Raw genomic sequence first — 19,036 nt, 5'->3', positions numbered from 1 at the left:
TTTCTTTCATATGACAAACCTGCATTTACTTTGCTTATTTTCTCATTGCCCCCTCTAGAAATATAAGTTCTATGATTTTCATTACTGAATTTCAAGCTTCTCGCACAATGTCTGACACATAACGGAATCAAACTTTTTTTTGTTTTGTTTTGTTTTGTTTTTCACATCAGCCTCCCAAAATGCTGGGATTACAGGTGTAAGCCACCTTTCCCGGCCCAACATTTAATAAATTAAGCATGCAAATCTTCTTGGGAAACAAAAATTTAGAATAGCTCTGCTACAGATTGCTGCAAACCATCATCACCTGTATCAGATCACTTAATTTAGATGCTGATTAATACAAAAATAATGCTTTTATGACTTTTTATTAAATAAAACCTCATTTAATTTAACAGTACTTGAATCCCTGCTACCTACTTGGCACTGTGCCACACGCTGGAGGCATTCCAACCTGAGGTCTCTCATCTCCAGAAGTTGACTCTTATCGAGCAGGAAATGGCTCTCAAAACGGCCTCCAAAGTCAAAACTATACTAAAGATTATTTGCTATTTTCATGCTCATTCTCTTACAAACGTGGAGTTTTGCAGAGGGTACATGATGTGATGTGTAATAAAGGGTAGTGGAGTGAGTCAAAGTTTTCTTTTTTTTTTTTTTTCTTTTTTGAGACAGAGTCTCGCCCTGTCGCCCAGGCTGGAATGCAGTGGTGCAACCTCGGCTCACTGCAACCTCCGCCTCCCGGGTTCAAGTAATTCTCCTGCCCCAGCCTCCCAAGTAGCTGGAATGACAGGCACGCGCCACTACGCCCAGCTAATTTTTGTATTTTTAGTAGAGAGGGGATTTCACTGTATTGGTCAGGCTGGTCTCGAACTCTTGACCTCGTGATCCGCCCGCCTAGGCCTCCCAAAGTACTGGGATTACAGGCATGAGCCACCGAGCCCAGCCAAAGTTTCCTCTATTTTAAGTTCTCATTAACTATTTATTAATAGGTATAACCCACACTTTAAAAAAAAAAAAAAAAACTCTTTGGAATCTTCCATAATCCACAATAACATAAAGGCGTTCTGAGACCAAAAAGTTTGAGAACCACTGCAGTACAGCTCCGATGCATACCCGGGAAGCCGTCAGCAACAAACAATACATTACAAATGACCACAGTCATGAACCTACAGTGTGAGGTTTGGTCCCACCCAGGCTGGGAGCCAAATACGTGACTAAGTGGAGATGGCCAGGGTGTGGGTGAGGGGCAAAGGCGGGCTGTAAGCACTGGAGAGGCAGGCCCAGCTCTGCGCAAGGGCACACACCTCCTTCCTTTACACACTCAATACAAGAAGCTTTAAAGCCTTATTTTGCTGGTCAGGGCATAACCTGGACCAAACGGGAAATTCAAGGCAAAATAAAAGCAGGGCATTAACTTGGACCAAATGAGAAATTTAAGGCAGCCTCTCTGAATTAAATAGTTTAAAAATCTGTCCATTTAGTAACAACTGCAAAGTTTGGCCTAGAGACTAAAACATCTGCTTCCTGATTTGGGGGTGGGGATGAAGGGGAGTGCAAGGTAGAAAAGGGCGGGAAAATGAAGACCTAAAGAAAGAACAGGCGGGCGGGAGGGTAACAGGCACCGCAAGAGACCAGTGAATGAGACCGAGGCGGAGGCGCGTGCGCCAGCCCTCCGCATGCGCAGTCGCAAGCCTGGTGATCTCGCGGGAAAGAACCGTTGCGGGCCCGACTTTGCGCGGAGGTAGGAGGGGGGAGTGGAGGCGGGAGTGAAGTCTCGCGAGAAGAGTCGGTTGCCGTAGCAGAGCCCTCTAGCTGTGTGTGTCTGAGGCTCGGCCGCCGGAGCCGAGGACGGTTTGCTGAGCCCGTTAGTGCGCCCGGCCGAGACAAGCCGCCGCCATGTCCCGCTACCTGCGTCCCCCCAACACGTCTCTGTTCGTCAGGAACGTGGCCGACGACACCAGGTAGGTACAAGGCAGGTACCCCGGGCCTAGGCGGGGAGGCCGCAGGCGCCCGGAGAGGACCCTGGTGGTGGTGGCGGCACTGGGCCGGGGGAGGGGACTGAGTGAAGATGGCGGGTCCCGCGCCCGCTTTGGCGCCGAACTAGGCCGCGCTGCCGGCCTCAGCCGCCGCGTGGGAGCGAGGGCGGCGCCTCTGCCCTCGCCGGGCCGCATGGCGGGGTTTTTCGGTCCCCTCCCCCTCCGCAGTTCGCAGCCCCTTTCTCCCGGCTTCCTCCCCGAGCGCGCAGCCCCCTGCCGCGGCCTTTCCGCGACCCGACGGCAGCCCCCCCATTGATTTGAAGTTCATTCTTCGAGGTTCACGCCCCCTTGGCCCAGAGATTTTTTTTTTGAGTGAGGTGAAATAACGGGATCGAGGAGAGGAATCTTGCTACTATTTATCTTTATTGTAGTTGCCGTTATTAATATTTGGGGGTTTTAATCAGTTGGAGGTGTTTGGAGAAAGGGAGCGTTGAGATTTGGGGAGTTAGATTTTTCCAGTTAAATGTTGCGAGTAGTTTTTCTTATTTCCTGGAAATTCTGGTCATCCTTTGAAAAGGGAGGTTTGGGAAGCCTCGATCATTAGGACGTTGACAGCTAAATTAGATTAATTCAGACCTACCTTAAATAGGCTTTGTTCTCACCATTCCCTTGTTTCGAGTTACCTTCAGATTATTTTGGAAGAGTTCTTACTACAAGATGAGGCTTCTTATTTCACAAATAATGAATCTACACACAAAAAATAAGTGGTTTGGGTTTTTGGTGTTTTGTGGGTTTTTTTTTTTTTTTTTGCTAGCTTTGTGATTTGCTTTTGTCTTAAATTTAAGCAGGAAAGAAAGCAATAGTAATTATGTTAGCGTCTAGAGAAATTTTCCCTTTACGTCATTTTGACATTTAAGGAGTTCGATATTTGTGACTTTTTCAGACCATATTTACCTATTGTTAAGTGTCTAAACCTGTCGCTAAAATTGGGGAGTAAAAATAAGTGGTTGGTATTTTTCAGAGTACTAGAGTCGATTTGATGCTGTAATATAAAGTAAAAAAAAAAAAAACCAATGCTTATATACAACCTGATGCTGCTGTACCTTTTATGAAAAACGAAGGCTGTAGATAAAAATTGTGGTCATTCCCTTGTACCATATGTCTGCTGTTGTCCTGCTAATGTAAACTGCATTTTTATCTTCCAAATTCTTGGATCCTAGCTTTCCTTCATCAGAAAGATATATTGTCTATACATCTTAAGGACTTGGACATAAAAATTTTATGATGTTTTAGGTCTGAAGACTTGCGGCGTGAATTTGGTCGTTATGGTCCTATAGTTGATGTGTATGTTCCACTTGATTTCTACACTCGCCGTCCAAGAGGATTTGCTTATGTTCAATATCCTTTCTTCAGATGGCTGATTAGTGAGGGGTGTTGAAGTTTGAAATTCAAGTTTATGTAAGTGGTAACATCTAAAAAGTAGTTTCTTTTTGTCCTCTAATAAATGTCTGTCTTCAAATTTTTGAAAATTAATTCTGACTCACACATTGCTGTCGTTATTAAAGTTAATCCAAAAATGGTAAAATATTTAAATTCCCATTCATGCTTCTGAAACTCAAGTCGATGATTATATATGTGATTTAAATTTGAATGCACTCTGGTTGCTACTACCTTTAATGTAAGTCCGTTAAAAGTTAATATGTTCTTGTGCTTAGCAATTAAAATTTGGTATTCTTGTTTGTTAATTTGAATCACTTGATCAAAAACAAATTGTATAACAATGAGGTAAACTTCTTTAATATTGTCCCCTAATTTGCTGTCCTCTGTTGTTACCTCAGAGAATGTAAAGCTGTACAGTTATGGCGACCCCAAAGAGAAAGCATGAAAGAACCTTTAGAGTAGAGTTCAACACTTAAGGCAAGTAGACAAGCCAAAGACCTCTTAAGGATCAGGCTTGAAGAGAAGGGAGAGTTTGGGAAAAGAAAAAATAAAGAAAAGCTGGAAGAAGGACAAGCCTAATGGGAGACAAAGCCTCGCTTTATCTACAAAAGGGGGAAAAGGTTGTTTTTCAAAGTTAAAGATAAAGCCATCTGTCATATTTGGCCAAGCATCTCATGACAAGTCCTTCTGACAAGCACTTAAAGAGTTAAAGGTCAAGATGAAGTTGAATGATGGCCAAGATTAAAGGAGTCATACCTGATGTATCCTACAGAATAACTATTTTTCTTTTTTTTTCTTTTTTTTCTTTTTTTTTAATGTTTTGTAAGCAGTTAATTTTCAAAATTATTCTGGTTTGGTCTAGTGACAAAACCTGTAACTTGATTTATGTGGGCCTTTGATGTTGTGATTGTGGTCTTGTATAAATGCACTCTCTTATCAAGTTAAAGTGTAACAGGATGTATATTCTTAAGATTAAATTCAGCATATTTTGGTTTTGGACCAGGTGGTCAGATGCCACAGAGTAGCAGGCAGTGTGCTCTTTGGAGTAGCATGAGGTTCTGGGGTTAAGCCACAGAGCCCTGCTTAAAGGAGAGACAGGTGCATGCACTGGGGACTACTTAGAAACAGCTCAGGTGGTCTTGTAGGGTCAGAGCCACTAGAAATTCTGTTTATATATAGATTTTAAAGTGGTCGTTGGGGACACACACAAACCCTTAACTTCTTTATCTTAACCCTGTGAAGACTGCTGGCTCTGCGCTGCTTTAGCACACATGATCAGTTGGCCCTGAATGAGTTGCAGGAGGGCTTCTCCCTGGTATAGGTACCCAACTGGGACCTATGGGAGACTGGTCCCTGACCCAGAGTCAGGTGACCTTCCTCCTTTCAGTGAGATCATCTCCCTGCAACAACTGTTTGGGTTGTGGGCCTCAGACTAGGAAAAATTCTTCCTGCTTAAATTCAGTGGGCCGCAAACTTTTAAGTTAGTGGAGTCCTAGTGAGACTTACAGGGAAAAAGCCAAAAGCTACTCCTGCAGGGCCAGTGATCAAGGACAGTTGTAAGCATTGGTTGCAAAGCTCCATTACAGAGAAGGTAATAGCTATATCTGGCTTAGTAAATAAAGGTAGCGGTGCATTCTGGCTTACAACATAGACCTGATTTTTACCTAGTGTTGGGTGGCCCAGGAATCAAGGTCAGTAGTAGTTTGATTCAAGAGTGTGTGGTATTTGAGGCAGAAAAGGCTAGCAATTCAAAGCAATCTAAAGGAGAATGATAATTTTAAAATACTTATTCAGTAAGTCTATGGTCCTAAAATAGTTGAAAAGAAATAAGTAACAGGCTTATCAATTTCATTTTTGAAAAGACCATAAAGTACAAATTTCTCCATGGTTGACATCAGAGTGATACTTGGCTGCATCTGCTGCTGCTGTCTCTTCTGTCTGACTCCATTTGCAATAGCCTTTTCTTCCTATCCCTGGCTTACCAAGTAAAGTAGAAACTTGCCATCAGCCCAGGATTCTGTTTTTGAAAGTAGCCCCAGAGAGGATGCTCTGCTCTCATTAATAATTTTTATGGCTCTCAATATAAATCCTTTTTATACTTATTATATTCTGTCTCTTGGGGTATACCCATTAAGTGAACTTATTCCTTCTAATTAGTTTAGAGCCCAGCTGCATTAACCTTGAGGGATGTTCAGTTACGGTATTCAAGGTTCTGAACTCCCCATCAGCCTTTGCCTTTTCATGTTGAAACCCCAGTTATTTAAAACTTGTCCTTCCATTTAATCTGTTCATAATGGCCTTGGGAAGAGAGAGCTGGAAACCTGCAGTCCTTAATTCCTTTCAGAACAAAAAGTGGGAAGTCTAGTAAGGCAGACCTTTTAGTCTCTGTAGTAAAAGAATACCAGTATCAGTCTCGAAAAAGGAGTGTATCACTTCAGGGATTTTTTAAATCACCTCTCTAAATCTGCAGTCTTGTGTTTTCTCTCAAATTTAGGAAATAGAAATGTGCAAACTAGAATAATGATTTTTAGGATAGAATGAAAACCTGTACCTAACCTAGCTCTTTCCAAACCATTTATATCAAACCCTGCCTTGAATGTATACTTGGTCTCTGTTGTAATGATGGTTTTAGGAAAGGAGCTAGGTTTGGACAGAATAGCTATGTAAAGCCAGGAGTTCTCGTAGTAATATTGCTGTCATGACCAGGGAGGACAAGCAGCTTAGCTTCTCAGATCAAAAACAAGTACCAGTAGTTCCTGCTTAAGGCCGGTAAATAATATCTTGAAATTCTCAAGTTGGAAACCAGTCTCAAACCATTTCTTTGCAAGAAGTTGTATATTTAGGGTCATGGTTAGGGCTTTCCAGTCTAGGAGTCCTTACAGTGATCTGTTTCTTGATAGCATGCTTTTACAGTCTGCATGGATGTAATAACGCTTTTGGTATAGTGATTGTGTTGAGTATTGCTTGACTCTGTCTTGATGCCCACAAATGGCTAGCGTGCTTGTCTTCCCATGCAGTGGAAGGAAGACAGTTAAATGAAATAGTAGTATTAGATATATATGAAAAAGAAAACAGCAAAATAAATTTGAAGTTAATGCTGTCGTCTCTTGTAAGGTAAGGCATATGCTGCTTGCTTACACAAGAACTATTGGCATTTTCTTTTTTTCATTTGAAACAAATATGAAAGACAGTAGTTTGGTTTTATTTTAAGAAATTTTTATTTTAGCATACAACATAGAACTGACATTTGTTTTTCTTTTTTGTCTTGTAAACTTAATTCTTAAAACTTAGGAAAATTTTTGGATAGGACAACTTGGTGATTCAGCTATAACAGATCTTATTTCAATAATAACTTTACTGCAATATGTATTCATACGTTTTCAAATATGTGCCTTAGGAAAACACAAGTGCTTTTATAGTGTGAAGTGTTAATGGCTGAATCCAACTGAATCACCAACTAGTAAGTGGGGATCTGGTCGATTTTCTGGAATAATATTGGGAGATTGTGAATTGTTCCAGACATACCAACTGAACTCTCATTCATTATCAAAGTTTGCAAAACTTCCCAAGCCCCTTAACATTTAGCACATTTGAGGATGTTCGTGATGCTGAAGATGCTTTACATAATTTGGACAGAAAGTGGATTTGTGGACGGCAGATTGAAATCCAGTTTGCCCAGGGGGATCGAAAGAGTAAGTACCCTTATGCCTGATATGTATGAAGCATTATTTTTTTAGTGTTTTGATATTTTTTTTTTTTTTAAGAATTTAAGCAATTTGTGTATCTGTTCAAAACCCAAAAGGATCCCTTTTTTCTTCTTCTTTTTTTTTTTTTTTTTGAGACGGAGTCTTGCTCTGTCGCCCAGGCTGGAGTGCTGTGGCGCGATCTCCGCTCACTGCGAGCTCTGCCACCTCCCGGGTTCACGCCATTCTCCTGCCTCAGCCTCCCGAGAAGCTGGGACTACAGGCGCCTGCCACCACGCCTGGCTAATTTTTTTTGTTTGTTTTTAGTAGAGACGGGGTTTCAGTGTGCTTGCCAGGATGGTCTCAATCTCCTGACCTCATGATCCGCCCGCCCCGGCCTCCCAAAGTGCTGGGATTACAGGCATGAGCCACTGTGCCCGGCCTTTTTTCTTTTTCCTTTCTTTCTTTCTTTTTTTCTGAGACAGAGTCTCGCTCTGTTGCCCAAGCTGGAATGCGTGCAGTGGCATGATCTCGGCTTACTGCAACCGCCACCTCCCAAGTTCAAACGATTCTCATACCTCAACCTCCCGAGTAGCTGGGATTACAGGTGCATGCCACCACATCTGGCTAATTTTTGTATTTTTAGTAGAGACGGAGTTTCACCATGTTGGCCAGGCTGATCTCGAACTCCCCACCTTAGGTGATCCACCTGCCTTAGCCTCCCGAAGTGCTGGGATTGGGATTACAGGCGTGATCCCAAACGGATCGTTTTTAAGAAAATGGAGTATCTTGAATATTTTTTGAATATTTCATCATATTTTCCAGATGTATTACAAAGTTTTGGGGTTAAGTGTAGGTAGGAAGTGGAAATGAGAATGCCTAAAATATATGTGGACTCTTCTGAAAGTTGGTTATGCAGGCTTACCAGATGTTCGCTTCATACTTACAAGGCAGGAGTACAGGTTTTAGAGTCAAATAGACCTGTGTTTGAATTCTGGCTTAGCCACTATGTTACCTTGGGCAAGATACTAATTAAGAGATTAAAATAACGGCAGGGTGCAGTGGCTCACACCTGTAATCCCAGCACTTTGGGAGGCCATGGCGGGTGGATCACAAGGTCATGGTGAAACCCCATCTCTACTAAAAATACAAAAAATTAGCCAGGCATGGTGGCGCGCACCTGTAGTCCCAGCTACTCAGGAGGCTGAGGCAGGAGAATTGCTTGAACCCAGCAGGCAGAGGTTCCAGTGAGCCGAGATTGCGCCACTGCACTCCAGACTGGGCAACAGAGCAAGATACTGTCTCAAAAAAATATATATATATAGCTGCTGAGGAGAAGAGGAGCTCTTGAGTAGACATAAAATATTGGTAACTCTAGTTCTTCAGTTGGGTAATAGATTCCTGGTTATGCATTGTGTTATTTATATGTACTTCAATACATAAAGTATCTGCTTCAATGAATTGAATGAGATAAGAACTGAAGTGTCTATAGGCATTTAGGAATGCCTTATTCTGCTTAGGGTCTTAGAACTGTAATTATATATTACTGCATTTTGACGCTGCACATTGTTCATAGGCCACCTATAAATATTTTGTTAATTGTGTTCTTAATGAATGGAATCTGTGGCAGGATCATTCCAAATCAGCATATGGTTCATTTTTTTCAACCATTTAAAAATGTAAAATGCTTGGGTGTGGTAGCTCACGCCTATATCCCACCACTTTGGGAGGCCTGGGTGGAAGGATTGCCAGAGCCCAGGAGTTTGAGACCAGCCTGGGCAACAAAGTGGGACCCCGTCTCCACAAAAAATAAAATACAAAATTAGCCTGGCGTGGTGGTGCATGCCTGTTATCCCAGCTACTCAGGAGGCGAAGGTTGTGGTGAGCCGAGATTGCACCATTGCACTCTGCCCTGGGTAACAAGAACAAAACTCTGACTCAAAAAAAAAAAAAAAAGACTCCAGGCCAGGTACAGTGGCTCACATCTGTAATCCCAGCACTTTGGGAGGCCGAGGCATGTGGATTATTTGGGGTCAGAAATTTGAGACCAGCCTGGCCAATATGGTGAAACCCTGTCTCTACTAAAATATAAAAATTAGCCGGGTGTGGTAGTGCGTGCCTGTAATCTCAGCTACTCAGGAGGCTGAGGCAGGAGAATGGTTTCAACTGGTGTGGGGTGGAGGTTGTAGTGAGCTGAGATTGTGCCACTGCACTCTAGCCTGGATGACACAGCGAGACCCTGGTCTCAAGAATAAAAATACGTTAAAAAAAAAAAAATGCCAGCCGGGCGCGGTGGCTCACGCCTGTAATCCCAGTACTTTGGGAGGTCGAGACGGACGGATCACGAGGTCAGGAGATCGAGACCATCCTGGCGAACAAGGTGAAACCCCGTCTCTACTAAAAATACAAAAAAATTAGACGGGTGAGGTGGCGGGCGCCTGTAGTCCCAGCTACTCGGGAGGCTGAGGCAGGAGAATGGCGTGAACCCAGGAGGCAGAGCTTGCAGTGAGCCAAGATCGCGCCACCACACCCCAGCCTAGGCGTCTGAGCAAGACTCCGTCTCAAAAAAAAAAAAACAAAAGCCAAAACACATACGCAAATTTTTTTTTTTTTTTTTTTTTTTTGAGACAGGGTCTCTGACCCCCAGGCTGGCGTGTAGTGGTGTGATCACAATTCACTGCAGCTGCAAACTCTTACCCCCTTAGCCTCCCAGGTAGCTGGAATACATGTGCAAGCCACTAGGCCCAGCTAATTATTTTTTGTAAAAATGGGATATTACCATGTTGCTCCAGGCTGGTCTCAAACTCCTGGGCTCAAAGGATCCTCCCACCTCAACCTCCCAAAGTAGTGGGATTACAAGCATGAGGCACCACCCGGTCATACATACTCTGTTTGGGATACAAGAGGGGATGCAGGGATTTTTTTTCCTATTTATTGAGGGCTTAAATACTGTTTTTAATATTTCTAAGTATTTCTGTTCTTTGTATTTCCTAGCACCAAATCAGATGAAAGCCAAGGAAGGGAGGAATGTGTACAGTTCTTCACGCTATGATGATTATGACAGATACAGACGTTCTAGAAGCCGAAGTTATGAAAGGAGGAGATCAAGAAGTCGGTCTTTTGATTACAACTATAGAAGATCGTATAGTCCTAGAAAGTAAGTGTGCTGTGTAGCACAGTGATCTGTTTTAAAAATGTATTTGTTAGCATTTAAATTTTTTTTTACTTTTTTGTATACTTTTAATTATATATATTGACTGTTTCATTGAGACAAAAAATATGGTATCATTTTATTTTAAAAGTTTTATGGTTTGCTTTTAATTAGAAACTTTGCCTCTATGAATAGATATTTGTCACCGCTTTTTCTGATATGCTTTTTAGCAGTAGACCGACTGGAAGACCACGGCGTAGCAGAAGCCATTCCGACAATGATAGGTAAATAACTTTGCTTTGAAAAAGACTCATACATTTTTTAATTTCAGAGTGAACTTTTGCTCTAAAAATAACAAATTTGATTAATATAGAATCTAATTTTTACTCTAATTATATCTCTCCTCTGTTTTGAAAGATTCAAACACCGAAATCGATCTTTTTCAAGATCTAAATCCAATTCAAGATCACGGTCCAAGTCCCAGCCCAAGAAAGAAATGAAGGCTAAATCACGTTCTAGGTCTGCATCTCACACCAAAACTAGAGGCACCTCTAAAACAGATTCCAAAACACATTATAAGTCTGGCTCAAGATATGAAAAGGAATCAAGGAAAAAAGAACCACCTAGATCCAAATCTCAGTCAAGATCACAGTCTAGGTCTAGGTCAAAATCTAGATCAAGGTCTTGGACTAGTCCTAAGTCCAGTGGCCACTGATAGTATAAACCATGGTCATTTTTAGGCATGTATCATTCATTTACTCATAGTTTGGTTTACTTAAATTATCAGGAATACAATGTTGCAATGATGCTTAAAAAAACACTTGTTAGTTTTCCCTGTACCGGGCAATGGTTATAATTAAAATGATATGCTGTTGAGAAGCCACTCTTAAGAGTCCAGTTTGTTTAATGTTATGGGCAGCTACCAATTTGTGGTGTCTCTGTATATTTTTGTAAAGATTCTCATTTTTTATGCTTGAAGTATTTGGTGAAAAGATGTTGGTTGACCATAATTTGCAACATTGTCTCATTAAAAATAAACTTTCATATTCATATTTGGTAGAACTGTTAACCTAGAAATGTAGCTTGCTAATAAGATAGAATGATACAAAAGTGAAGTAGTAGCCACAGTACAACACTCACTGCTCAGACACATTTAGGTTCAGGGTGGACCTTTATGTCTTGTCAAGATGTCTAGGCCCGGCCGGGCGCGGTGGCTCACACCTGTAATCCCAGCACTTTGGGAGGCCGAGGCGGGTGGATCACGAGGGCAGGAGTTTGAGACCAGCCTGATCAACATGGTGAAACCCCGTCTCTACTAAAAATACAAAAATTAGCTGGGCATCGTGGCACATGCCTGTAATCCCAGCTACTCGGGAGGCCGAGGCAAGAGAATCGCTTGAACCCAGGAGGTGGAAGTTGCAGGGAGCCAAAATCACGCCACTGCACTCCAGCTTGGGCAGCAGAGTGAGACTCCGTCTCAAAAACAAAACAAAACAAAAAAGCAAAACCAGATGTCTAGGCCAATGATAATTATTTTTGATGCAGTGTGGATTAGTTCTTTTGTTAACCCCACTGTCTTGGGGAATGATGCCAGCTGGGAAATTGAGTTTTTGAGTGAAACGTGGAACCTTCAGTGCTTTTTTTCTGGTTCCTATGAAGATTTGGAACATAGAAAACACAAAAACTCACCTTGAAATTTGAGCAGGTCGATGATGGCAAAAATAATTTTAAGGAGAAAGGAATATTCTTATGTAGTTATTCTAAAGTTTAAGGAGCGTTATTGACCATAATATTGCTTAGTTTTTTTTACTGCTGTTAGAAACAAGTAAATTGTTTCAAAGTAGGTTTTGTGTGTGTGCATAGTGTAAAAACTGAAATTTTGATGCTTACAGCACTTGGCTCGTGCATTTGTATCAAAATTTGCCTACCTCTTTGTGAGGGAGGCCTGCTTTTCACACCTCAGTTTATTTAATTCGAGGCAAGTTGAAAGACAACACTCACTCTAGGTGATTCTGTGGTGCCATGAAATTTAAGATAATTTGGGAAAAAGGATTAGTCAGTTTTAAGCAAGAGTCACATCTTCTGAGCTTTCGATTATCAGTGTAGTACCTGACTAAAAATGAAGTAACCCTTAACCATTTATAATTTCTAGTATTTCTCTGAAAGATCGTTTGGGGACAAAAGTGACTTGACATGTCCAATTTCATTTCAGAATAAAAAGCTAGCATCTTTAAAAATCTCAGATTGCTTGCTTACATATATAAGTGAGAATTATGGAGAAGCGATTCCTTTTAGAGGATTACTTTTTTCAATTTTGGTTTTAGTAATCTAGGGTTTGCCTGTAAAGAATACAACGATGGATTTTAAATACTGTTTGTGGAATGTGTTTAAAGGATTGATTCTAGAACCTTTGTATATTTGATAGTATTTCTAACTTTCATTTCTTTACTGTTTGCAGTTAATGTTCATGTTCTGCTATGCAATCATTTATATGCACGTTTCTTTAATTTTTTTAGATTTTCCTGGATGTATAGTTTAAACAACAAAAAGTCTATTTAAAACTGTAGCAGTAGTTTGCAGTTCTAGCAAAGAGGAAAGTTGTGGGGTTAAACTTTGTATTTTCTTTCTTATAGAGGCTTCTAAAAAGGTATTTTTATATGTTCTTTTTAACAAATATTGTGTACAACCTTTAAAACATCAATGTTTGGATCAAAACAAGACCCAGCTTATTTTCTGCTTGCTGTAAATTAAGCAAACATGCTATAATAAAAACAAAATGAAGGAAATACGATTAACTGGAATTATTACAGTATTGAATATGATTCTAAAATAACAATGGAAACAGTCCTTTATAGATTTAGGAATATTTTTAATCAGTGTTGCACTAGGCACAACTAACTTTTACTTTGGAAATGATAGAACTTGCCAGAAAGGTACATCTTTTACACAGTAGTTAAAAATTCATTGTGTAATATCAAAGTTGTTTCATGATTGCTCATTGAGCCTCTTGGGTTAACTAACTTAAGAGGTTATTTGGTAGTATGTTTTTTTTGTTTGTTTTGTTTTTGTTTTTGAGACGGAGTCTCGCTCTGTCGCCCAGGCTGGAGTGCAGTGGCCGGATCTCAGCTCACTGCAAGCTCCGCCTCCTGGGTTTACGCCATTCTCCTGCCTCAGCCTCCGGAGTAGCTGGGACTACAGGTGCTCGCCATCTCGCCCGGCTGGTTTTTTGTATTTTTTAGTAGAGACGGGGTTTCACTGTGTTAGCCAGGATGGTCTCGATCTCCTGACCTCGTGATCCGCCCGTCTGGGCCTCCCAAAGTGCTGGGATTACAGGCTTGAGCCACCGCGCCCGGCCTTGGTAGTATGTTAAGATGAAATTTGGACCAGTAATTCTGCTCTCCCTCTTCGTAAACAAGATGCATTGGGACTTAACGTTTATGACATGATTTTAAATCAATTTGAATTGAATGTTGATGAGCAGCTAATATTAAGTGATAACCTCTTTGGGGAAGTAGGTTAGTTAGGTATTTTGTGGTTCAAATTCTATCTACTTGATGACAATTATAGCTAATTTATTAAGTATTCATGATGTGCCAGACACTTGAAAAGGCTATGTATTAACTCACTTACTCTTCACAAAACCCTGTGAGAAAGATACTTTTGTTTTCCCCATATCAAAGATAAGGAAACTGAGGCACAAAGAAAAGACTGTAAGGCAGAGCCAGGATTTAAGCCAAGGCCTGGTCCTTAGTTTGGGGGGGTGGGGGTGTTGTTTGTTTTACAGACTATAATTTGAGAGAAGTAGATTGAGGAGATAGCTCATTGAAATTGTTCATTTTCTGTATAGAACTTGAAGGCCTAATTTCATTTTTATTTTTACTTGTGTCAACTTATTTTTAGACTTGGACTATTGAGAACCTTGTATGTTCCTAAAGTGACACACCTAACAGCTTCAAAAGGACTATATTACAGTTGAACCCATGGTAGTTTGGATCCTACTGATACTTGATGAGGATCTTTACCTAGTATTTTATGTTAGTTTTGGGTGATGTAGTTGAGTCCCCCACTTACTGAGTGTACGTACTGTGTATGTGGTACTGGGCTCAGTAATAAATAGAATGGTTATATCAATACTCAAATGAGGGCTGACACACTTCACCTCTCCTTTTGCTTAAGATCTCTCTGCATTTTTTTTTTTTTTTTTTTTTTTTGAAGCCAAGTAAGCAAGAAGAAAAATGAGAGATAATGCTTCAGTGAGAGAGGAAAGGTGCTACATAGAGTATGAGCTGTTAAGTTACATCCCAGGGGAAAGACCTGGGAACTATTGTATTATTCTCTTGAAAGTTTGGCCCAGTAAGCTGCTACATCCAGTTCAACTAACAAAATCCTGTATACCACAGAGAAGAATAAAGAAAACCAAACTGACAAACATCCTTCTTTTATTTAAGACCAAACTGCAGCTGGAATACCCAGTACAGTTCTGCTTACTACACTTCAAGAAAGATCTGAAAGCGGAAAAAGAACCAAAGAAGGGCAGTTCAAGCGACCAAAGGGTGGGTGGAAGGTGCTGCAGTATGAATACTGTACGAATATTTTGACTCTGGTCTGAAAAGATAAAAGAATGTTATCGAAAACTACATGGAATAATTGAAGTCCCTTCAAGTTTGAAAGTAAGCATTTTAGGACAAATAAAAGGAAATTCAACTTTGTACTTGTGGAAACTAATCCCTAAATATGAATAGGTTTATATTGATTCATGGGTAACAACAGGTCCATAATAAATTATTGGAAACTAGGATGTCTGAATATCAAGGAAGACAGCCATAGTCTCTTACAGTGCCTCTGTTGGTCTGTCTCAAACTGAATTGGGTGGGAAAAGGTATGGTCCAATATAAAAGTTCCATTTTTGCCATTATTGGCAAATCTTGCCTTTGTTTATTTTGGTGCCAGTGTTTTCTGCTTAATCATTTGCTTTGTTGGCATCTGTGTTTATTTACTTGTATACACCACATGCAGTTTACGTCTTTCTTTAAGTACTCTCCTTCCCAGGTAAATTCCAATTATATTTGACATCCAGCTGAGAGGGCCCATCTCTTCTCACCTCTTTCCTAGTCAGTATGTTCAGCAAATATTTATTGAGCCCTTACTATGGGCAAATCATTGTCCTGGATAATTGAGGAGAAAAATAGATTATTCCCTTTTTCAGTAAATGTCTACTGAGCACAATCTAGTGAATCATTACAGTATGGCCTCATTGCTTTGTTTGAGGTATATTATTCATAACTATTTTATACCATTCGTATCAATGTAATTATAGAACACAATATACTATCAAAGATAAGTAATTGTGTGGTTATCTGCCATTTAAAAGTATCCAGTATTTGATCACATTATTACAAATAATGAAAAAATGATTTGTTTTAATCTGTAATAAACTGGTTTATTGTGCAGTGACTGTAATATACTAGAGTTATATTAAATTGTTTACTCTGCCTCACCAAACACATACAAGGATATAACCCCCAAGATAAGTATTTAACTTTGCATTAGATATAAAGGAGACTGGGTGCTATAATTAGATTATTTTGAGGCAGACAGCTGTTATCCCAACTGATTTAGTATGTTCTGTAATTGAGAAAATGTTCACCAAATTATACTTTTTAGTGATTTACATGTACATTTTATAGGGGACATGTTCTGTGTATAGCGAATAAATAACTTTTATAGTATCACAAAATGTTTTGGATTCCTTAGTTTCTTATTAGGATATGATGTTTCTTTACCTATACATTGATTCCATCACATTTTATTTTTGTCATTTTTGCCACATACTTAAAACTTTCCATATAAAATTATTAACTAAAAATCTGGAAGTGGAGTCTTAAGCTTTTAATTTATAGCAATTTTGAAAATATAGCAGAGGTATATTTTCAAGGGAGGTATGAAATGGAGGTATTCTTGTTCATATTTTATTTTAGAAATTTTTTTTGAACTTTTCCAAGATCACACAGCAAGCGTCAGATCCTAGGTTACAGCCCATAATTTTTCACTTGTTTCATCTTTTGTTACCGTGTTTGTTGTTGTTTAATCAAATGGGGGATTGTTTTTATAGCTTTATTTTCCTGGAGATAGTAAAATTGATACAATGGGATCTAGAATTTACTTAGAGCCAAAATGACTAGATTTAATCACAAAAAGTATTTTGTATACTGTTACACACTCATTAACATAGTGGGTTCTTAGGACAGAGGTTCTGTGTGTTTTTAAAAGAAAATGTAGAGGTCATAGACTTTTTTGCCCTCTACCTCCCTTCTCCATTTCCTTTTGAAGTTAAGACATTTAAGGGGGAGAGAATTAAGTTGCATATTGAGTTGGGATTTTGTTTTTAAAAAATTTAGGTGAATACTTATGTAACTACAATAACAATAGTTGGTAGTTCTCTAAAGTATTTAATTATGGTAAATCAGAAAAGGCCCTCTTTAATTTTTACATCTGTTGAATGAATTGCTTTAGGATCTCTTCTGTGGTTCTCTTTGTACTGAATGCTGTCAATATTATTGAGCACTTACTGTGCTGAACCATGTGCTTTTCAAATATTCCTATTTAATCATAAAAACACTCCTGGGAAATGGGTATTATTCCCATGTTACAGATGAGAAAATTGTGCTTTGTAGAATACCCATCATGTGATAGCTTCCTGCATATGCTATTCATTCCTCACAACCTTACAAGGTAAATGGATAATGTTCCTGGATGAGAGATTAAATGTAATCCAAGATCTCATGGTTGTGTGGCTCAGAGATTCTAAGCATGGCTTTCCAAATCTCATTCTCTTGTAGAGATTTTCCATTGTATTGCATTTTGACCATGTTCCTGTTTACAAAACCTGAGATTATATTCTGAAGTAGCTGTGACTTGAGCAATAGCTCAGGAATAATCTGATGGCATTCTACTAGGAAGGAGGACTAGCAAAGCCTATAGTTAGCCTATCCTAGGCATGAACTATTCTCATTTTAGATTGGATGACTTGATAGGAAGAAGTGAGCAACCTGTTTGCCTTCAGTTATTGGTATCTACAAGACGTTCTGCTAGTCACTGTGGAAAAGGTTCCTTCTCTTGGGTTTTTTCCTCTGCCCCTTCCTCTAACAGTATTGGTTATCTTTATTATGTTTCTGTGTATTTGTAACAGCTGTTTCACCCTTGTATTGCACAATGGGAATTTTTCTTGGAATAAAAAGTGAGGCATGTAAATTCATTGAGAACTAACCATAGTTTGTAAAGAAGTAAAAGGCCTTTGTATCTAGTTTTTTGCAGATCACATTTCTTTGAATGCTGGAAAGTGAAATAAACTGGTCTAGGAGCCAAAAATAAATCTTGGGTTTTTTTAAGACTTTGCTCTACCTTAGATTTGTAACCACCTGGGTACACGTTTTCCTAATTTGTATAAGAGGTTTTAGAGATGCACTCTGTTCCTCTTGCTTTACAAATTGCCTACGAGAATGCAACCAAAATACTAGAAACTAAAACTTACACAAAACCTTTCAGATTTTTTCCTGTGTTGTAGTTGTTCTAGGGAAGAGGATAGTTTATCAGTATATATTTTAAGCTTAAGGATAGGTTTTGGACCTGATTCCATCATAGTGTAACTGCCATCAAAAAGAAGACAAATTGAAATTAGAGCATTAGGCCGGGCGCGGTGGCTCAAGCCTGTAATCCCAGCACTTTGGGAGGCCCAGACGGGCGGATCACGAGGTCAGGAGATTGAGACCATCCTGGCTAACACGGTGAAACCCCGTCTCTACTAAAAATACAAAAAAACTAGCCGGGCGAGGTGGCAGCGCCTGTAGTCCCAGCTACTCGGGAGGCTGAGGCAGGAGAATGGCATAAACCTAGGAGACGGAGCTTGCAGTGAGCTGAGATCCGGCCACTGTACTCCAGCCTGGGTGACAGAGCGAGACTCCGTCTCAAAAAAAAAAAAAAAAAAAAAAAAAAATTAGAGCATTTACTTAAGGTTCACAATATGGCTGACTTCAGCAGCCTTACATGGTAAGTTCTCTGTACCAGGTATTTTTGGTTCCATGATTGCATCAATTTGGGAACTTCCTATCACCATTCTGTAGGCTAACCAAAACTTTATCAGTACCTTTCCTAAAGTAAAGTATGAAGTGTCATACGGTTACTGACCTTTTATTCAGGTTACTCTTAAGCTGCTAAAATTTTTATAGGTAATCTTCCACTCCCACTTCCATTTACCCATTTTGTTTGAGTCAAACCAAAAATCTAGTGTATTACTAGATTAATCCACAAAAATCTAGTGTATTCAATATATAGCTTAAAACCTTAACAAGACACCTAGGCTGTGATTTGTTCCATACATGAAGTTCAATTCTTTAATCCTTGGCATTGTCTACAGAAATTACCCTGGAAACAAAATGCTGGTTCTGCCTTAACTCCAAATCATTTCCTAGTTTGCATGAAAAAATACAGCTTTGCCATGGGACTAGTTGTAGAATTTTAAGGATTCTCAAACTAGTTTTAAGATGCTCTATCATTTGGAATCTGTATCAGAAAGGTGTGGTCGTGATGCTTTTCTTCTGAGGGTCCCCTTACGTGTACTTTGATTCGTCAACATACTTTGAAACACAAGGGTTCTTGTCAACTTGATAAATTCATAATTTTTTTTCTATGAACCTAGATCATGGAATTAACTTTGAAAAGCTTTGCGACGTTTTCCATGTGTGGCTTTTTTTTTTTTTTCCTTTTAATTGTTAGCACTACTGGGAGAGAGA

General features: G+C 39.7%; 1 protein-coding gene across 12 annotated transcripts; it reads left to right on the top strand.

Moving 5' to 3' along the window:
• The first annotated feature begins 763 nt into the window (after positions 1-763).
• Positions 764-17,619, top strand: SRSF10 (serine and arginine rich splicing factor 10). 12 transcript variants are annotated; one of them, XR_002521609.2, is made up of 8 exons: positions 764-1,958; positions 3,267-3,431; positions 3,812-4,174; positions 6,999-7,105; positions 10,091-10,253; positions 10,478-10,531; positions 10,665-10,766; positions 14,696-14,734. XR_002521609.2 is itself a non-coding variant. In XM_021937416.2 (7 exons), exons 1-7 carry the CDS (start codon positions 1,894-1,896, stop codon positions 14,754-14,756), a joined length of 654 nt encoding a protein of 217 aa, XP_021793108.1. In that variant the 5' UTR covers positions 764-1,893; the 3' UTR covers positions 14,757-17,619. The 12 variants fall into 12 exon arrangements, 9 of the variants coding, with proteins under 9 accessions (XP_021793108.1, XP_021793116.1, XP_021793109.1 ...); XR_001902083.3 differs by lacking the exon at positions 10,665-10,766 and having other exon boundaries at positions 14,696-17,619; XR_001902084.3 differs by lacking the exon at positions 14,696-14,734 and having other exon boundaries at positions 10,481-10,531; positions 10,665-13,033.
• The last annotated feature ends 1,417 nt before the right edge of the window (positions 17,620-19,036 follow it).

Source organism: Papio anubis, chromosome 1 (assembly GCF_008728515.1).
Source record: "Papio anubis isolate 15944 chromosome 1, Panubis1.0, whole genome shotgun sequence".
Lineage (NCBI taxonomy): Eukaryota > Metazoa > Chordata > Mammalia > Primates > Cercopithecidae > Papio > Papio anubis.
Note: the sequence above shows the minus strand (reverse complement) of the source record. Positions and strands in the feature narration are given on the sequence as shown.

Coding starts and splice junctions, on each gene's coding strand:
- SRSF10 (XM_021937409.2), top strand. CDS start 1,894: ATGTCCCGCTACCTGCGTCCCCCCAACACGTCTCTGTTCGTCAGGAAC. Junction 1,959..3,266: donor AACGTGGCCGACGACACCAG/GTAGGTACAAGG, acceptor ATGATGTTTTAG/GTCTGAAGACTTGCGGCGTG. Junction 10,254..10,480: donor AGATCGTATAGTCCTAGAAA/GTAAGTGTGCTG, acceptor GCTTTTTAGCAG/TAGACCGACTGGAAGACCAC.